Source organism: Engraulis encrasicolus, chromosome 3, assembly GCF_034702125.1.
Source record: "Engraulis encrasicolus isolate BLACKSEA-1 chromosome 3, IST_EnEncr_1.0, whole genome shotgun sequence".
NCBI lineage: Eukaryota > Metazoa > Chordata > Actinopteri > Clupeiformes > Engraulidae > Engraulis > Engraulis encrasicolus.
In genome coordinates, this window is record NC_085859.1 from 33,086,235 (window position 1) to 33,105,696 (window position 19,462).

Genomic DNA, 19,462 nt, shown 5'->3' on the forward strand with positions numbered 1-19,462 from the left:
AAACGTTGTGCCATTAAAGTTTGTCTGGGAGCATTGAACAGTGTTGCTGACCTATATTTTACTTTCAGTGATCTTTTGTTTGGTCCAGCACCTGTGCCACTGATTTGCATGCATTTCCTGACTTTTTGGATTGGCCCTTGGCAATTTCCCAGCCTGCATATTGGTAAAAACCACCTCTGGATGGATCTACACCAGAAGCATCAAACAGCAACGTGGTTTGAACTCATTCCATTTGGCTCACTATGTAAAATCACTATGCTGTGGCACACCGAAGCCGACAAGGAAGGGACAAAGGGGTCAGTGTCATGGGCCTGGGCAGAGGGGGCCCTGAATTTGGTTTTCATTACATTGTGTGTATTGGATTGGGGGTTTGAGATGACTTTGACCTGGGCCTGACAAAAGCTGTCAGTGGCCCCACTGCAGCATGTTGAGACTGTAACTTACCGGTATCTAATCACGTCTTACATTTTTTCACCCCCAGGGATTGTAAACTAAGTGCTTTTCCTCAGTACAGAGTTAATACACACATTCCTTTGGGTCTCACATTGCCCCTTCTTCTGACATTGTTCCTCAGTCAAATGGATGTTAATGAAAGTATTCAAGAGGTCTCAACACAACTCAACATTTTGTAGCCTAAGTCTTGCGTTTTTAATTCTTAGTGATGTGGTCACTGGTCACAATAAAACAAAATAATAGGCTTTCCCTCTCCAATTATCATTTTTAAGTTATTTTTGCCGCTTTGTAATACATTACATTTTAAAGGCATTGTTCCAAAGTAAATAATTAAAGGATAAAGCAGATTTGCTCAAAGCTCAGAGAGTGGTCATCTGTATAAGTCTGAAATACATAGTGCCCTTTTGTTGGTGTACTGTGAAAGAACTGCAAAAAATCTCTTTGGGAGAAATACCGTGCAAACAAATTTGATACACGCCCATTAGTCTGTTTATGGATTTGTTCATGGTGAGGTCACTGCAAGTGGTTTGGCTTGTTGAGATCACAGATGGGGTTTTTCATGCTTTAAAGGCCCTTTACTGTAGAGTCCATTATTTCACATGAGCACAGGGAAAAAATGCAGTGTTGATTTAACACATTAAATCAACACTTAGAGAGTATGATTTAACACTCATATTGGTACTACTCTCTACATGTTAGGACAAAGAGGGTGAAGCCATGTAGCCAGGGCCGGATTAAGAAGGCCTGGGGCCCCTAGACTACAGATTGGTGCAGGCCCCCATGGAAGGCAAAGTTCATAACAAAATTACATTGACAGTGTCACAATTCCAAAACAAGAGGGGTATTAATAAGGTTTAAAATCTCAACCTGACACGGCAGTGATCAATCCTGCATCTTGATACATTTCTCCAATTATTATATTATTTTTCCCCCTTTGGCCAACTGGGCCCCCCCTGGCAGCTAGGGCCCCCTAGGCTGCAGCCATATCTAGCCTCTGCATCAATCCGGCCTTGCATGTAGCCTTAAAGAGAAGCCCCATCAGTTGGCAACCATGACTGAGATGAGATCCCCATAGATGCTAATGACGGCAAGAGCCACCACATCTGTGGCACTCCTCAGCGCATTTAAACACAAGGCATAGAGACATAAACAACAGGGACCCCCAGATTTTTTTCAGACTGCCATTTGAGCTGTTTGTGTTAATGTCTCATTTAAGCAGACGCAACAAAGCAGACTTAGTTTCCTTTTCCAGTTACTGGTGTATCTAACCATCTCCCATCTAAGCAACCCCGATGAATTTACTGCAGTGGGATGGCTGATGAAAGTGGCTGAGTGAATTGGGGGGGATGTACATTGTAATGACATTAGTGCAAACACTGCTTATTATTTCAGAGATATTCTCCCCATGAAAACATAAAGACACAGGCTTACAATAATCTCGGTGCCTCCCCCTCCTCTACTAATGAAGGCACGTTGTGTTAGGCAACACAAGCCTTTCAAGGACTGTTTATTTTAGTGGTTTAGACTGGTGTCTAGCATTTCATAGGCTTCGTTGCCCCCTCGTTTGGGTTTTGATGGGAAATTCTTTTTGCATTCTTTGGGATTCCCCACCTCGCTGTCCCTGTAGGAGCTGCTGCCCGCCCGGACATGTATAAAAACCTAGCCCTGGCGTTTTGGCTGTTGCGAAAATCTACCCAGAGTGCAATTTGCATGAAGTTGTTTTCATTTTCTGTATTACGCCACACAGCCTCCCCATGAGCATCTGTGTTATTGTCGAGGCCTTCTTTTGTTTACTCCCACATCAAACGTGGGGCTGAGGGCTTTGCTTGCACAACACCACTTGCAATTATACAAAATCCACAAATGAGACATCAAACACACACCGAGAGAAAGGCCTGGGATGGATGACTGGGCAGCTTTCCACTTGCAGTAAATGTTACAGAGGTAATTTAACACTTAAAGAGAAATAATAACACTATGAGTGTTACATCGGACTCTCTACGTGTTAAATTGATGTTAAATGAAATAAATGAATGAATGTTGATGTGTTGAATTAAACATTCATTATGAATAGTAACATTTTCTGTGCTCCATTGCTAATGTGCAGTGAAATCCCCCCTTCGTTCGCTCTGTCAATATAACAGACTCAACAGAACATGACTCACACGCTGGCCAGCAACCCTCTGGATCCCTTGAGTTCAAAAAATGAAGCAAATTTTGCCTGATTGAGCCTCACCCTGCCCCAATCATTACCCCAGTCCTCATAGAAACACATAGAAGTCCATCTCTCCACACATACAGAGAGACACACAGACAGACACACACACACACACACACATACACAAACACACATGAAAGTCCATCTCTCCATAACCTACTACATGGTCTTCCACAACCCAGACTAAACACATACACGCACGCACGCACACACGCACGCACGCACGCACGCACGCACACACACACACACACACACACACACACACACACACACACACACACACACACACAGAAATGGAAGTCTGACTCTCCATACCCCCTACCACAGGGTCTTCCACAGACTAAAAAAACACACACACACACACACGCACACGCGCACGCGCACGCGCGCGCAAGCACGCACACACACACACACACACACACACACACCAGATCAGACCAGACCATGCGGGCAGTCCTGGGTCCAGGTGGTTCTGATTATAGGAAAGCAACACTGGCACATTTCGATCATTTATTATTTCTGAGGAAGTGAAATTAGGTGAGTGGGTGACGCTGCTTAGATTGCCGAACACCCAGCCGCCCATAATGACAGGGGGGGGGGGGGGGGTGGGGGGGGGGGGGGGGGTTGGGGGGGGGGGGGGGGGGGGGGGGTGTTGGGGGGGACACGACACACACACACAAAGGGGACAGTTGTCCCGGGGCCCAGGGAGATACGTGCCACAGAATCGGGTTCTCATTACATTGTATCTATGGGGCGGGGGGACCTTTCAGATGACTTTGTCTGGGACCGGCCAAAGCTGTCAGCGCCCCTGCCCAGCCGCCCATAATGACAGCATTCCTTGGGCAAGGCTTTGGCAACCAGGTATGTGTATGAACTGTCACTTCACATTAGTGGAATCATATTTTGGAAATAAAATGCCTGCTGAACTAGTTCCAAACGTTTACTTTTGACATGGATATGCACCGGCAATCACACATTCCTCATTACAAAGAAATGCCTAAATGGATCAAAGCTCCAAAAATACAAGACTACATCGCTCCAAAACATGAAATTATTATTCACCAGGGCCCCACGAACTGGGGGGCCCACAGGAAGTCAGGGTTATTTTTTTATGTATCAATATCATATAAATGGGGCAGAAGGGATCCAATAGCGCTGGTCTCGGGGCCCAGAATTTGGTGCTATGTCGCTGGATACCTGCTAGATACACATAGGGGTAGAGCTATAAGGGAGGCAAGCAGGGCATTTGCCATAGGGCCCTCTTGTATTGGTGGTGGTGGGAGCACTATTGCGCCCTTGGCTGGTTGTATAGGGGCCCCTATTATCGTCCTTCCCTGGGGCCCTGTGTACAATTGGTCCAGCACTGGATTCACGCACCCCTGTTCCCTATTCACTGTTCTCCGACCAACTGATTGCCAGGGGGAGAGACCTCCACACCTGTGTGTGGCCCGAGGCACCAGGGGTGCATTTCTGGAAAGCGTAGTTGCTAACTATGTTACGCTACTTTGTTATGCTACTTTGTTGGTTGCAATGCAATTTCCCATTGGCAACTACCGAAGTTGCTAACTGCTAACAACTACGCTTTCCAGAAATGCACCCCAGATTCCCAGTCTGTTACCAAAACAACCCACCACAACACCAGATAAACACCTCCACCACAACACCTCAAGCTACTGTCTACAACAGCGTGTCACGCACTCGCCTCACTGCTCTTATCTGTGCGAGGTGTTGTAGTTGAGGTGGAGGTGCAGTTATGTCAATCTTGTTAGCGTGTTACAGACACTGACTCACTGCTGAAATACCAAACAAACATGTTGTTGCAGGTGACGATTTTTGTGTTTTTTTTTCCTTTTCCAACAAAACTGAAACAGAGCCATGCTTCTGACAGGAGTGAAGTAGACCGTACATGTCGAATTTGTCTCCTGTCCAAACCAACAGACAAGTCATTCATCTTGCTTAACCCTCTACTGCATAGGGTTGCCATATGGCAACCGTTAACTTTTTCCAGTTTTTCTAGTAGATGGTACACTATAACCAATTTATTTAGACTTATTTGTGATAATACAGCCTTTTACTTTGAAACCAAAAAAACTTTTTCAAGTCACATGATTAAGAAATAAACACAGGAAGCCCTTTTACATCACCTACTTTGGTGTGTGGAGGTCATCGCTCAAGGCCTCCATAAATCAAGCTATTACCAACATTTCAGACCAAAATATTGTTATAAAAAAATAAAAACACTATCTGTAATATGTAAACTGTTATTTTTCATCATCAAAACAACTTTAGATGCAAAGGTTTTTTTGTAAAATGGTAAAATGTTATGGTTGCCATATGGCAACTTCATGCAGTTATGGAACAACATTTTGGCCATTCACCCCAATCAACCCCATTGGAATGACTTAGAATTAGAGTAGTATGAGGCTATTTTTACAGATATTTCTTATAATTCTTGTGCCAAATGAATAATTTGTACTTATATTTGTAATTTTAGACATGTTTAATGTAAAAATGCATTGTACATGTTTGCAAATAGGTGTAAACAACCTTTTCGGAAGCTTTTTTGTAAATGTATGTACATGTCTATGGGCCGAATTGTTGACCATATTTTGCTATCTTACCGAAAATAATTTCACTAAATACTAAAAATATATATTTTAATTTATGCAATTTAATGAGTTTTAACATTTGGAAAGTAATATATTGGAGTTGTATCAAGGAAAAATTCTCTTTTTGAGGAAAAACCTGATTTTACACAAGATTCCACGACTGCATGAAGTTGCCATATGGCAACCATAAGCTAAAATCTTAATTAAAAATATATTTTTAAAAATTGTTTTGGAAATCTATTATTTAACTAATTTTAACACTAAAAAAGCACTGAAACATTTTTTACATTGTAAATATAATAATTCATGCAGTAGAACAGGGGTCCCCAAACTGAGGCCCGGGGGCCGGATGCGGCCCGCCATGCCCGTTTGACCGGCCCTCCACCTCGCTGCACCTCACCATTTGAACTGGCCCAAATCCTCACAGAAAAAAATATGATGAAATATATTTTTTAATTATTTATGTTGTTTATCAACATTCCTTCCTACAGTTTAATTTGTCTTCATAGTTTCTCATCTCACTGTAATATAAACAAGCCTACCATTTCTATTGTATCACCCATACACTGTCAATCACCATATTTTTCTAACCTTTCCTTGCCATTGTTACATGGTTATTAGAAATTAAAAGGAATACCTGTAGTATTTCAAATTGAAAAACATGTGAAGTAGCCTACTCACTTCTTTTGCAAAGCATGTGTAATGATGAACTATTTTGTGCTAGAAATGATGGCTATAACAGGCGCCTAGTATACAGCCCACATGATTGATTCCGTCCCCTGATCACCGTCAGGAACGATAATGTGGCCCCCAGAGAAAAAAGTTTGGGGACCCCTGCAGTAGAGGGTTAAGGACGTGTAAACAAAGTCATACGAGTCCAGAACAAAGAAAGAAAGAAAGATAGATAGAAAGAAAAAAGAAAGATGGGATTTGTAGCTACACACATAGTATCTCAGAATGAATCCACGCTGAGTGAAAACTACTGTATATAGGATGCTTGAACGATTCTAAAAATGTTTTGACAGATCACTATGGGTTTATCATGCCATGCCACTATTGCCATTAAATGATTCTTTGAAAAGACAAAAACAACGTTCAACATCACAGTTCTTTGAAACACTGAAAGAGGTGCTTCCAATCCACTGTAGCCTATACGTATCATCACTCTAAAGAAACAATAGGGCCCATTCTTATTTTTAAAGCCCTATACCCAACAAAGACTGCTATTGGCCACTGGTGAGCACAAACATCTGTGTGTAGTAATAGTAAACAGTGGGCTTCATGGGGGGGATGTGAGGTAGGCTTCCTCCTCCTCAGCACAGACAAAAGGGGAGCTATAAGCAGAACACAGCTCAAGTGGTAGGCTATGATGTCATTACCTTCCATTTTTAAAACGTGTTCTCGCTGGGACCTACTGGACAATGGGATGACCCTGTCACTGGTGCTCTGTATGCTAAGAGATTTAGTTCAGTTCAGGGATTGTTAACAAAGACAACAGTTTTGTGACCCACAGTGTTCTGTCTAAACAAATGATTATAGTTATACAGTATACCTCATAACTAATGACATATGAACAGGCCAGGCCCATTGACAAGTTTGATGTCAAGTTTGGGATGAAATCATCTTAAAGGGACCCCATCGCAACAAAAAACCCATAATGTAATGGGGACCCAACCCTAGGCCCCTCCTCTCCCTCCTCTTCCAATTTTGGGCTTGTCCTGGGTACTCCCTGGGCCGGGACAAATGACCCGTTTATCTCCTCCTGTTAATGGCCCTGCCAGGTTAGGACGTAGCTGTTGTATAACTGAAAAAGAAAACAACTGAAGCCGTGTTTGTTCTCCGTTGTGGTACCCAAGTGGTGGAACGGTCTCCCAGAGGCAGCAAGACTAAGCACATCTCTTGCAGCTTTCAAGAAACAACTAAAGACCTTCCTCTTTCGAGAGTATAGACTAATGCTTGAGCTGGCCTTGCCCCAGGGCAGACTCTTGACATGATGTTTAGTTTAGTTTAGTTTGTGTGTGTGTGTGTTTGAGTGTGTGTGTTTGTGTGTGTGTGTGTACTCGTTATTTACTCTTTATACAAAAAAACAAAACAAAACAAAAAAAACTAACCCCTCTTTGCAACTGCACTTGTTCTGTATATCTCCTGTGCACTTTGTATTTGCTTGTGATGTTGGCTTGATTATGTCCTCTTTTGAAAGTCGCTTTGGTTATAAAGCGTCTGCCAAATGCAATGTAATGTAATGTAATAATGTAATGTAATGTGTTAAAAAATGTTCTCGCTGTTCAGCAAATGTCTGCGTTCTACTAGCATCTGAACTGATTGATGCAGGCTGTGCATGGAGATTTGACTTAATGTCGCCAGTGCACCAGGCTGCGTGGTGGAAAAGTCATGGCCGTGGCAGGGCAGGGAAGACATCATTAAATAAACTCTTAAACGTTCTAGCAAAACCTCATTCCTGTGGTAGTTCCTTTTCATATTCCCTGGCCAGAAATGGAGGACAGGAATGGGGATTTCCCTCCAACATGAGCCCGGTGCGGTGGTACTGTGAAGTGAACCCCTTATCCAACTCGCTTTAAAGGTCTGCAGGTTCGAGTAGAAGGTGTCCAACAGATATCCAAGCTCTTCAGAGGTTAAATACATTGTACTCCAATTGTTTTATTATTATTGTGTAATATTATGTAATAGTATTATTATTGTTGTTGCGGTGACTGGTTATGGACATATTATTACAATGACAAAAGGGCTTCAAAATTAGAATACAAGTCAGAGAATGAGTAGCACTGAACAGAATATAACAGAGCCGACAAGAATGCCCAACATGTAAAGCCACCTATCAACTGAAGAGGGACATGGTGCTCTACACATAACAGGACACATGGACACATCCTTCCTTTTCAAACACACACACACACACACACACACGCATGCATGCAGGCACGCACGCACACACTCACGCAAGCACGCACACACACAACAAGCACTAATCTGCTGCCATTAACAGAAGAAGAGGAGGAAAAAGAAAAACAGAAACACTTGAACAAGAGCATTAAACTGTGAAACATGGTTTCGTTGTCAGCTGACATTGCACTCTGTCGCAGGAAATATGGATCAGCATGGCTAAAGAGTGCATATCATTTGTCAGCAGCGTTGGAACAGCTGTTCCCATGTGCAGCTGTCACTTCACAAACACCAATCACCCCAGAAGAAAGTAGGTCTACTCTTCTCACAGCAGCCAGGGTCCTTCTGTCGAGGTGTGCTCCCCTTGTCCAGATGAGCTACAAATAGACTAGTCTTTCTCAACGGGGGCAGTATAGCCCCCCAGGGGGGCGTTGGGGAGCTCTACGAGGGCGTTGAGAAGGACACAGCTGAGAGGGCATTGAAGGGCATAGTCTACTTAATTTTTTAATACTAGGGGGTGTTGTCAGGCTTATGATGAGGCTAAGGGGGCGTTGGGAGGCTTGTGATGAGGCCAAGGGGCAATAGACTGTTAACATAACCTAAACCTTAACACAAACTGTAACCTCTATGGGGGGCGCAACTGTAGTGAATGTAGTGTTATGACTTAGTTGCTCAGCTTGACAAGTATATCATATCGACACAACGATGCACCACTGCTTGACAAGTACCTCAAGTATTGACTCAACACACCACCTCTGTTCCTTTTGTGCTATACGCCATGGTTGGATTGGCCGGTGGACTGTTGATGATTTTGTCCTGGCCCTCCCCCTCAATGTTGCAGTATCAGGGTCCTCAAGGTACATACACACAGACGGCACGTTTCCTTAACGACTCTGTGAGCAGTGCGAGTCCGATAGGTTCGCTGCCTTTCACACTGCACTGTCAACGTCCACATTCTATCCGCAGGCAGCAGCCATTCATTTTCAATGGGAGCCGCGCATTGAACGCGGACGTTCGCGCAGGAAAATAGACTCAAGTTCTATTTTCAAGGAACAACGCGGACATGTCCGGTCGGGACATACTATGGACATACTATGGAAGTGGACATACTATGGACGTCCGCGCCATTGGTGTGTACAGTATGCACCGTCACAGTTGCTGCCACAGTTGACCTCTCCAAGTCAGATTTAAATGTTTATGTTGGCTGTTGTGGTCGAAATAGCTCATAATAGATGAGTAAAAAATGTGGTCACAGGCTTCACTGTCTCTCTCAATGCCTGGCGGACCGGTCTTGGCTGAAAATGCCCGGCCTGATTTATTGCCCCAGTCCAGCCCAGCTATTCGCCTTTCACTGCTCATCTTCTCCACTGCACTGCAGAATGCAAATTTCTGCAATACTCCTTGGGGCAATATATCAAGATAGCCTAGGTATACAATATATCAAACAAATGAATTAAATTGCGCTGTTGTATGCAGCTTATGAATCTGCAGGATAAAGGAAGTATTATGTTTTATGGCATTTTGTGATCTATAAGATTTGTGAGGCACAAAAAACCCCATAAGTAGTGTACATGCACACACGCGCACACAGACACCGACACACACACACAATCTGGGGTACTTGGTAGCGGGATGAAAAACTACAATGAGCGTAACTCTCATACTGGTTTATTTAGTCGGTTTCAGTGCACAAAAGGGTAATGTGTTAGCGAGTGCTATTGTCATCTGTAGTAACTGTAATGAAGTTACCAAAATTGGAACTGTAATGTGTTATGTTCCTACAGTGAGGAGAATAAGTATTTGATCCCTTGCTGATTTTGTTGGTTTGCCCACTAATAAAGACATGATCATTCTATAATATTAATGATGAAATGTATTCTGATATGGAGAGACAGAATATCAAAAAGAAAATCCAGAAAATAACTTTGAAGAATATATTTTAATTGATTTGTATTCCATTGAGGAAAATAAGTATTTGACCCCTCTAGTCAAAGAAGACAAAATACTTGGTGGCAAAGCCCTTGTTTCCTCATTCAGAGGTCAGATGTTTCTTTCAGTTAATGACAATGTTTGTGGATATATTAGAAAGGATATTTGTCCACTTTTCTTTGCAAATCATCTCTAAATCATTTAAGTTGTATGACTGTAGCTTGGCAAATGGGAGCTTCTGTTCCCTTCACAAGATTATTATAGGGTTAATGTTTGGAAACTGTCTAGGCCACTTCTGCTTGAGCTACTCTTTCGTTGCTTGGGCTGTATGTTATGGATTATTATCATATTGGGAGACCAATCCATGACCCATCTTCAGTCTAGTGGTGGTGGGAAAGAGGTTGGCATGCAGCATTGTACGTTTAGATGTCTCCCTTCATCCATTCTTTGACAATGTGAAGTTGTCCTGTGTCTTGGTCAGACAAACAACCTCAAAACACAATGTTACCACTTTCATGTATGATGTTGGAGAAGTTGTTGTTCTAGGCAGCATTTCTCTTCCTCCAAACACATCGAGTTGTGTTAATGCCAAACAGTTTGATTTTGGTGTTATCTGATTCCAGCACCTCCTAATCATATCCTAATACAGTTTGATGTTCATTGGCAAACTTCAGGTGAGCCTGAACAGGTTCCTTCTGAAGCAGGGGTACCATGCATGCACTGCAGGATTTTAATCCGTTGTGGTATTAAGTGTTTCCAATAGTTTTCTTAGTGATTGAGGTCCCAGCTGCCTTGAGATCATTTCCTAGCTCCTCCCATACAGTTTTAAGGTGCTTTATCTCTTTTTTTCTGGTTATTAAATTCCCACAAGGTCAAATCTTGTATGGAACCACAGACAGGCCTAAGATTGATGATTGATGATCATTTTGTATGTCCTAAAATTGCGAAGAAATGCACCAACAGTTTGCTCCTTAATATCTAGGAGCCCATTTCAGCCTTATTGAGTTCTAAAATCTTGTCCCTGACATCCTTTGACAGCTTTTTGGTCTGTCCCATGTTGGCGAGTTTAGTTTGATTGATTGACTGATTCTATGGACTGATTCTGCAGATTCAATGTGTCTTTTGTGCAGGTTACTATTAACAGGTCTGTTCAATTCAGATAACAAGTTGATTGGAAGTGCCATTTGATCTGCGGGATCAGAACTCTTAATGATTGGCAGGGGATCAATTACTTATTTCCCTCAATGAAATATAAATCAATTAATATATATTCTTTAGAGTTAATTTCTGGATTTTCTTTTTGATATTCTGTCTCTCCATATTATAATACATATTATCATTAACATGAAAGACTGATCATGTCTTTATTAGTGGGCAAACCAACAAAATCAGCAAGGGATTAAATACTGTACAGTAATGAAATGACTGTAATGGTTGTTACTTTGGAACGTGTTACCTCCAACATGGGCAGTGTGTTGCGAGTAGCCATGTCAAGTAGCCATGTCTGTTAAGAGTGGGTTAGAGACTATCTACTACATTGGCGTTTCTCAACAGGGGCTCTACAGCCCCCCAGGGGGTGTTAGGAATCCCTGTGGGGGTGTTGAGAAGGATACCAGAGAGGGTTTATGTTTATGTAAACCGGCTGTGGCGATACAGCTGAGAGCGGGTGGTGCTCAGTTTCCCTTGGGGGCCATTTGTCAAACATATTTTTTGATGATAAGGAGGGTGTTGGCATTCATATGAGGTGGCCGAAGGGGTGTTATGAGGCTTGAGATGAGGTCCACAGGGCATTAGTTTTTGTTGAGAACTACAACAGCTACAAGTCACCACTGGGACAAAAAACAATCTCAGGCATTTTTATGCTTTTCCATCTAACTGTGGGCCAGTGCTTGCCTGGTTAACACCAGACCTAATCACAAGTGAGTTGTCTTTCAGATCGAAACGATTGTGTAGAACTAAAGGCAGTATGGGAGTTCCCAGGCTAGGCCAGTCCCTAAGAAAATCCGAAACACCCAACAACATCGGCCCCTGAGGACGCTCAGCCCACCGGGAAATGCACTGTATGACAGATTACCAATCCAGCCCTACAAGCCACACTGACATACCGAATTAAAGCACTATGTACTCGTCTTGTCCACTGCACAGCCTAGAGACAGACTACGCTGCACACACAGCACTAAAGAATACCCTCTGGGTCCACATGGTACGACCACAACAACCACCCACACAAGGTCGCATTTACAGACAGCAGTTTCAGTGTTGACTGTGCCGATGGCTACAGGGCTTTGTGCGCTGGTCTTGGTCAGTATGCCTAAGGCCATACGTGTCTCTTGGTCCTCCAGTCCAGGGTGACCTTGGGGCCAGTATGGGTTGCGAGTGCTTGCTTTGGGTTCCTCCTCCTCCTCCTCCTGCTGCTGTAATGTCTGCTTGGATGCCCAGTTCAAAGTTTGAACTGACGATAAACTCCACATGGCCACACACTAACAGGCAATCTAGGGGCACAACACACAACCTCACGACTCACAGACAAACACAGACACAGAGCACAGGCGCTCACACGCACACGCATACACCCACTAATGCACACGCACACACACGCACACAGAAAGAGTGTTACAGGAGCCCCCTTGGCAGCAGTGGTAAGTGCTTCCAGGTGGAGGCCAGAGCCATAATGGCCAGGCTATTGCAGGCCGGTGAGGGGGGTTGCAGGAAGTCTCTCTGCTAAAGAGGGACGGATGGGGAGGCACCCAGCGCCTGCCTCCCTGCTTTAAGGGGAGACAGACATGGCAAGACAAGGCCTCCTTGCTCAGTCTGCTTTGAAGGGGACATTTAGTGTGAAATTAAATTTGGGTCATTTAAAACATACGCAACAAGTTGGTCTTTCTGCATATGAGGGATGGGAAGGCACAACACCAACACCTGCCTGACCTGCTTTTAAGGGGACATTTGGGTCACAATAAACTTTGAACACAACGAGCTTGCATGTCTTTCTGCATATGAGGGATTGATTAATATTATTTACTTGTGATGAAATGGTCTGCACACTGGGAATGAGCTCCAAAAAGATAAACTTTATTTCTTTATACAAATGGCAACGTTTCGATTCACCAGTGTGATCTTCCTCAGGCAAGCCCAGTGTGCAGACCATTTCATCATGTTGTCTACCGCTTTTGTCTGGCACCTGGATTATTGCTCTAAATGAAATAACATTATTTATTTAACATTAACAAGTTTGCATGTTTGATGAGAAGCAAAACAATGTCTTTTAAAGGTCCAATGTGAAAAAACTCTTTAGGGGAGTGACAACACGATACCCATGGCGGTTTATGTAAAACGTGGGTTCAAAACCAAAAAGAACACACGTAATTGGTGATGATGTTTGTTGATATTTATGGACACAACGTGCCACAGAGCGTTAAAACAACCTGCTCGCTCATGTCCCTTGCGTGATCTGGCAACAAGAAAGATTGTGAAGGTATCATTACAGCGATGCCACCTCTGAAGCGGGCCGTAGTTTGTGAATGGGAAAAAAAAAAAAAATCATAATGAACACCTAAAAATGTTACACATTAAACTTTCAATCCACTAGCTAGCAAAACACGGCCTCAAAAACAAATGCACAGCAAGAGCTGTGCAGGGTATAGTGTGCAACAAATGAGTAAAGACAAGACAGATGTCAAACAGTCTTCAGTTTATGTAAGTGCTATGGTATCGTATGGCCATGCAATGGACTGACGAGACACAAAAGTGCAAAGACTACGTGCAGTGTCTCAAAAAATACTCATGTGTGCAATTGATCAAAGTGGGTTACAGGCGAAGGGTGACATTCAGTAACATAAAGACAAGACATGAGAAACATGTAAACAGACCACATGCTTACAAGGCCAGTGTGTAACTTTAGAAGTTTATTTCCAAACTTTATGCTGCACGTTCACAAACGTGATCATTTTCATGAATATGGAGTCTGGGGTCTGTGTCAGACCTGCGGTGCATTTCTCGAAACCATAGTTGCTAACTACATTAGCTACTTTTTTTTGTTTGCAATGCAACCTCCCATTGGCAACTACCAAAGTTGCTAACTGGCTAACAACTACGCTTTCGAGAAACGCACCCGAGTTGGTTTTGCAAACAAAGATGTCTATTCTATGACCGTTAGTGCAAAGTGACGCATGTACATGTACATGGATAAACCTGTTAATATCTGACATTCCAACCCATCATGAAAACCTAGAGGTCAATGGTGGTAGTAAATAATATTCATGAAAAAGATTCAATTTTTGACTGGGCAGCATAATATCTGGAAATACAACTGCTAAGAAATTACGCATTCTACCTTTAAAGTACCTAAATGAAACAACAAATAGAAGTGAAAGATGAATGGTACAATATGTTTTGAGGCACTTTCCAGAAACAATGTTTATTTCATGGCGAAAAACAAAGTGTACACATTAAGGGTCCCTTTACAAATCAGCCTTTCTTTTTTTTCAGATGCGCTCTGAATAAAACACGCACACATATGTACACACGCACACTCACTCACAAATAAAGAAAAATAATGTTTATAGCCTATTATCGCAAAATCCACCATCCCCCTGGGCTGTAGGTTATTATGTAAATCAATAGCATCAAATCAACCTTTCTATTATCTCTGCTACATACAGCAATATGCGAAAAGCAGCTAGTAGGTGTGCAGCCTTTAATGCATACATGTACAATAATTAATGAAAAGAAACGAAAAACATGTCATGTCAAAGTGATTGCATTTAACCAGAGAGACATTTTTAAAAAAGAACAAAAAAAAAGAGGAAAAAAACAAAGCAAAGCGGCATGGCATGAAAAAAAAACGAACATGATTTTGAAGAATAAAAGAAAATGATTTTAAAATTATTTAGAAAACACGTTTACAAGTCCAGTCCAGTAAAGAAAGGAGGAGACGTACAAATGAAGGGCTATTTCCCAGTACGTGTCTGTGGTTTACCGACTAAACCAGACAAGTGAACTCAAGAGTGAGTGATAAAACTATCAATAGAAGACTGCGATAGCTTCATCCTCTATGGAAACAGAATCAAAAGTCTCCTGAATTAGACAATTTACCACTGGCCTGAGTCAACATCTGGACATAAGTCATTAGACCAACTTTCTGTAACACACCCCTGTAGTAGAAACACACCAACACCGTGCAGCTAGTTGGGCATCTCCAACCATAGTGATCAGTGAGCAATCACCAATAGCAAATACTGGATGCTGCACTGGAAATGCTGAAACCTCAGACAAGCTCAGACTGCTATGCACTCATGCCACAGCTGGGCTGAAACAGGGCTGGTCAGTCAGTCATCACTGTGCAATGTATGGGGGCTATGTCAAGCAGGTGGGTTAGTTAGAGACGGTTTAGTAGCATATCAACTCAGTCAACTCAGAGTAAATGGCATCTCTCTTAACAGAGTGGCCATACGGATTCAGTCCTGTAGGAAAAATATAAATGACTTTAAAATCAAATGGGTATGTCTACTATTAGATGTGGCATTTGCCCTGAGTTAACATGCTTTCTAGAATAGCCTGCACCACTGATCGACCTTTGGACAACTACTACAGAACTGCTGGCACAACGCTCGTGTGGACTGTTGAACACAATTCAGACTGGGCGCATACAGAAAATAAACATTTGTTTTGATTTATTCATATCGATGAATCTGAATTTACGACGGCCATACACACCATCACTAACATGAAAATGCAAAGGGAGACTGAGGGGTGAAACAGTACAAATCAAAAACCATAACATTTGTCTCTGGGTGAGAAAGAAACCCCATTTTGAATACGTAACAATGCTTTACGTACATTGTATAACCAAACAGCCTCCGTTAGCCAAATATTGTAATGAGTTGACTTGGAGGAGCACATTGGTGGCTGTATGCCAAAAACAACCCGATCAATGCGTCAATGCATAACTACATGCAGTCATACACAGAGAGGAAGTGATGGAACAGACCAGACACAGTCCTCCTAAATGGACTGTGTGCTAAATTCTCTATTTAGCAAATATTAGAGTGATCCTCAGATACCAAATGAACGAAAAGAGGCATGATTACACTTGAACAACAAGCAGAGATGGCCGGCCTTTTCTTTTCCATCAACTGGCCAACTGACCAAAGACACAAAGAATGACATGACGCTTTTTGAAAAAAAAAAAAAAAAAAAAAAGTTCAAGAAACTGAAAAGGGAAATAAAGTGTCTTGAGAGGTAGAGCATAGTGTAAGAGGCATGTGATGAGTAAAGAGAAAGAGAGATGAAAATAAAAACTAAAAAATAAAGGGTCAACAACTAAAAGCCACTGGGCCGTCTTGACAGGCTGCTCAACATGAACAGCGACAAGAAGTGAACCACCTCATGCACTCACTGGAAAAAGGAGTTAAGCCCTCGAGTATCGCCTTTAACCAGAACACAAGGCCAATCCAGACCAGGACTCATTATTTTACTCTATTTTACCCCGTCCCCTTTTCTCCCATCCATCATATGGATTCAACTGGGCCGGAGCGTTTATCACAATAGCTGCAGGGAATATTACGATTTCAAACAGAATATTAGTAAATTTACGCACGAGTCATGTAAACTCATTCGTTTATTCCAAACTCAAATTTCTTCTTTTTGAATGCGGTTGTATTCTCGTAGTAGGAATGGAAGCTCCACGAATGGAAACAGAGTATTCCGGAACTTGTTTTAAGCCTAATACTGAAAAAGTTCCGTTTGATAGCAGAATACTCCCTGCAATGCAACTGCCCCTCAGTCAGATGGGAGTATAGTGTTCCTATGTAATCTTCATATGATAAGAGTAAGAGTATGCACATCCCACCTCTCTGAGGCCAGGTGCAGAACAAAAGGCGTATCTGATAGTGAAAAGAGTAGATGTCCGCACACTGTAGACATGCCTGATGAAGACCCTGTTGGGTCAAAACGTCGTATGAGCTGAAGGAATTTTCGAAGTGGAGCTACAGTGCGCAGACATCTACTCTTTCCAGTATGGTGCTCCTACCCACACAGGACCTCACCTGTCTATATGAGCGACCCGACCCCCCTCCAGGGGGAGGAGGCCAGTCCAACAGGCAGACAGAGAGCGAGGCCTGCTGGGGTGTACGCGACGGCAGTCAAAGGCCCTGTGCTCCAGTAAACTGGACACAGATGGCTGAGAACATCCATGTCTCTCGTCCTAACCAGGAGCAAGATACAGAGTTGCCAGCATATCCCATCCTGAAGTCTCTGACAAAACCTCCCAAGTTGCTCGTAAGGGTTTTTTAGACGGTGGACTGTGCGACTCCAGTGCTCCAGTAACCTTCGCAAAAGAGGTGACTCGCCTTCTTGTTGCTTTTTTTTGTTTGTTTAAATTGTGGTGATGTTAAAAACAGATGTGAGCCAAAATTGTGAGTTCTGGCCAACTGGTTTCGATTTAAATTGCTATTCATATCCATGTATAAACTTTCCTTTTCTAAGTGGTACACACAGACATACGGGTCGGGAACCGAATGCAACTACCCACTTCACCCAGATGCGTGAGAATGCTTTTAATTTTCTTTTAATAATAAATTTAATTTACAATTCACACGCACACATACATTTCCTTAACTATGTTTCCAGGGTTTTTTTTATTCACTTTAATGTAGTTGAATTTATTTTGGAATCAGGCTCACGATCAAAATTTTCCATTAGCGGCATCTTCAAAATGAACAGATTTGCCTTTTATTTTTTGCAATCCACCCCGAATAGGTAATGCAGGCTGTACTGCAAACTGCAGACTGTACCCAAGACACTCATCCCTGCATATTTTATTTGTTTATTTTTTGTCTTCCTTTGCTCTCTTTATTCCGTGAAACTGGGACTGTCACACTCAAGTCAATATGGACACGTATCTGAAGCCACATGATTTGTCCAAAGGATGCTGTATGGGGCGGGGGTGCCCAAGAGAGTGTGTGTGCATTGCCAAGAGTCTGTACATGTTAGGTGGACTCCCCAACAAGTCTCAGAGGTCCCGCACAACATCGTCACTGGGGCAGGAACTGGCATGCTTTTTTCTTTCCCTTCCCCGAACAACAGGGGTCGAGAAAAGAAATTGACTGCAATCGTTTCAATGACATCGCATTGAGAACAGACAGGGAGGGCAAGAGTGTAGGGGGTGCTGGGTTTTTTGTTGTGAGTGTGTGTGTGTGTGGAGGGGGGGTTACTATCTACAGAGGATGGGGAGTGGGGGGCATAAACCAAGACCGACTCAGGAGGCATCCATCCTTTTCAAAATATTTGGGCTAATATTTGAGAGTGAGGACAAGAGCAGGAGAGAGAGAAAGAGAGAGAGAGAGACAGGGAGAGAGAGAGAGAGAGAGAGAGAGAGAGAGAGAGAGAGAGAGAGAGAGAGAGAGAGAGAGAGAGAGAGAGAGAGAGAGAGAGAGAGACGAGGAGAATGTGAGAGCGCAAGAGTCCAAGTCTACTGTCCGCTGCTCACCCCTCTCATCCTCTTCCTTTCTTCTCTCCATCTCTCCCTTCGTTTTTTTTTCTCTGTAATCCACTGAGTCCAATCCCAATCGGCAGAATAGGAGGTGGAGGAGGAGGAGGAGGAGGAGGAGGGGGAGAGGACCAAGGGGACCCAAAAACCCAACTAGAGGAGGAGTGGGAGGGACCATGAACAGGAGCAGAGGCAGAAACAACACTGGAGGACCAGGGGCAGAAAGTTCACCCCCCCGCCTCTCCCATCCTCCTCCTCCTCCTCCTCCTCCTCCTCCATCTCCATGGGCCCGCAAGCCTGCCTCCACCCTCCACCCACCCACCAACCAACCATCCACCATGCAGCGTTCTCCAAACTTGGGGTCTTCATTTGGTGAAGGCGGCCACCACGGCCCACAGCAGCTCGTTGGCGTTGGTCTTCATGCTCTCCCCCTCAGGCTCCAGGTCCAGCAGCTGCCGCACGCGCTTCATGGCCAGGTCGTACTGCTCGTCCAGCAGCGGCGCGAAGGCGTTCTCCAGCACGTCGGACGAGTGCGCCAGGAAGATCAGGGCCAGCAGCCGCTTGTCCATGCGGTGCGGGTCGTTGACCCATTTCTCCAGCACCGCCTCCTGCACCTTCTTGATGAGCCGCTGCTTGATGGGGCTGTTGGTCAGCGGGTGCGTGGTCATGTCGAAGAGCAGGAAGTTCTGCTTCTCGGTGGTGAGCACGCCCTTCTCCACCAGGTTCTTGGCCAGACGCTCGCGCACGTTGCGCAGCTGGTAGTGCAGCTTCAGCGGGTTCCAGGTCTCGCCTGTTGTAGAGGAAGAGAAAGGGAAAATATTAGGAAGTGTTAATCACTGGGAAACGTAGACAAACTGGTCTCTT

At 43.5% G+C, this 19,462-nt stretch overlaps 1 protein-coding gene across 1 annotated transcript in view; it reads right to left on the minus strand.

The window, feature by feature from the left end:
• Window positions 1-14,500: 14,500 nt before the first annotated feature.
• Window positions 14,501-19,462, minus strand: part of golph3a (golgi phosphoprotein 3a) — a 29,154-nt gene continuing 24,192 nt past the window's right edge. Inside the window, exon 4 of the mRNA XM_063195234.1 lies at window positions 14,501-19,388. Within this exon, the coding sequence (XP_063051304.1) occupies window positions 18,964-19,388 (425 nt within the window). The 3' untranslated portion in view covers window positions 14,501-18,963. The remainder of the gene's footprint in view (window positions 19,389-19,462) is intronic.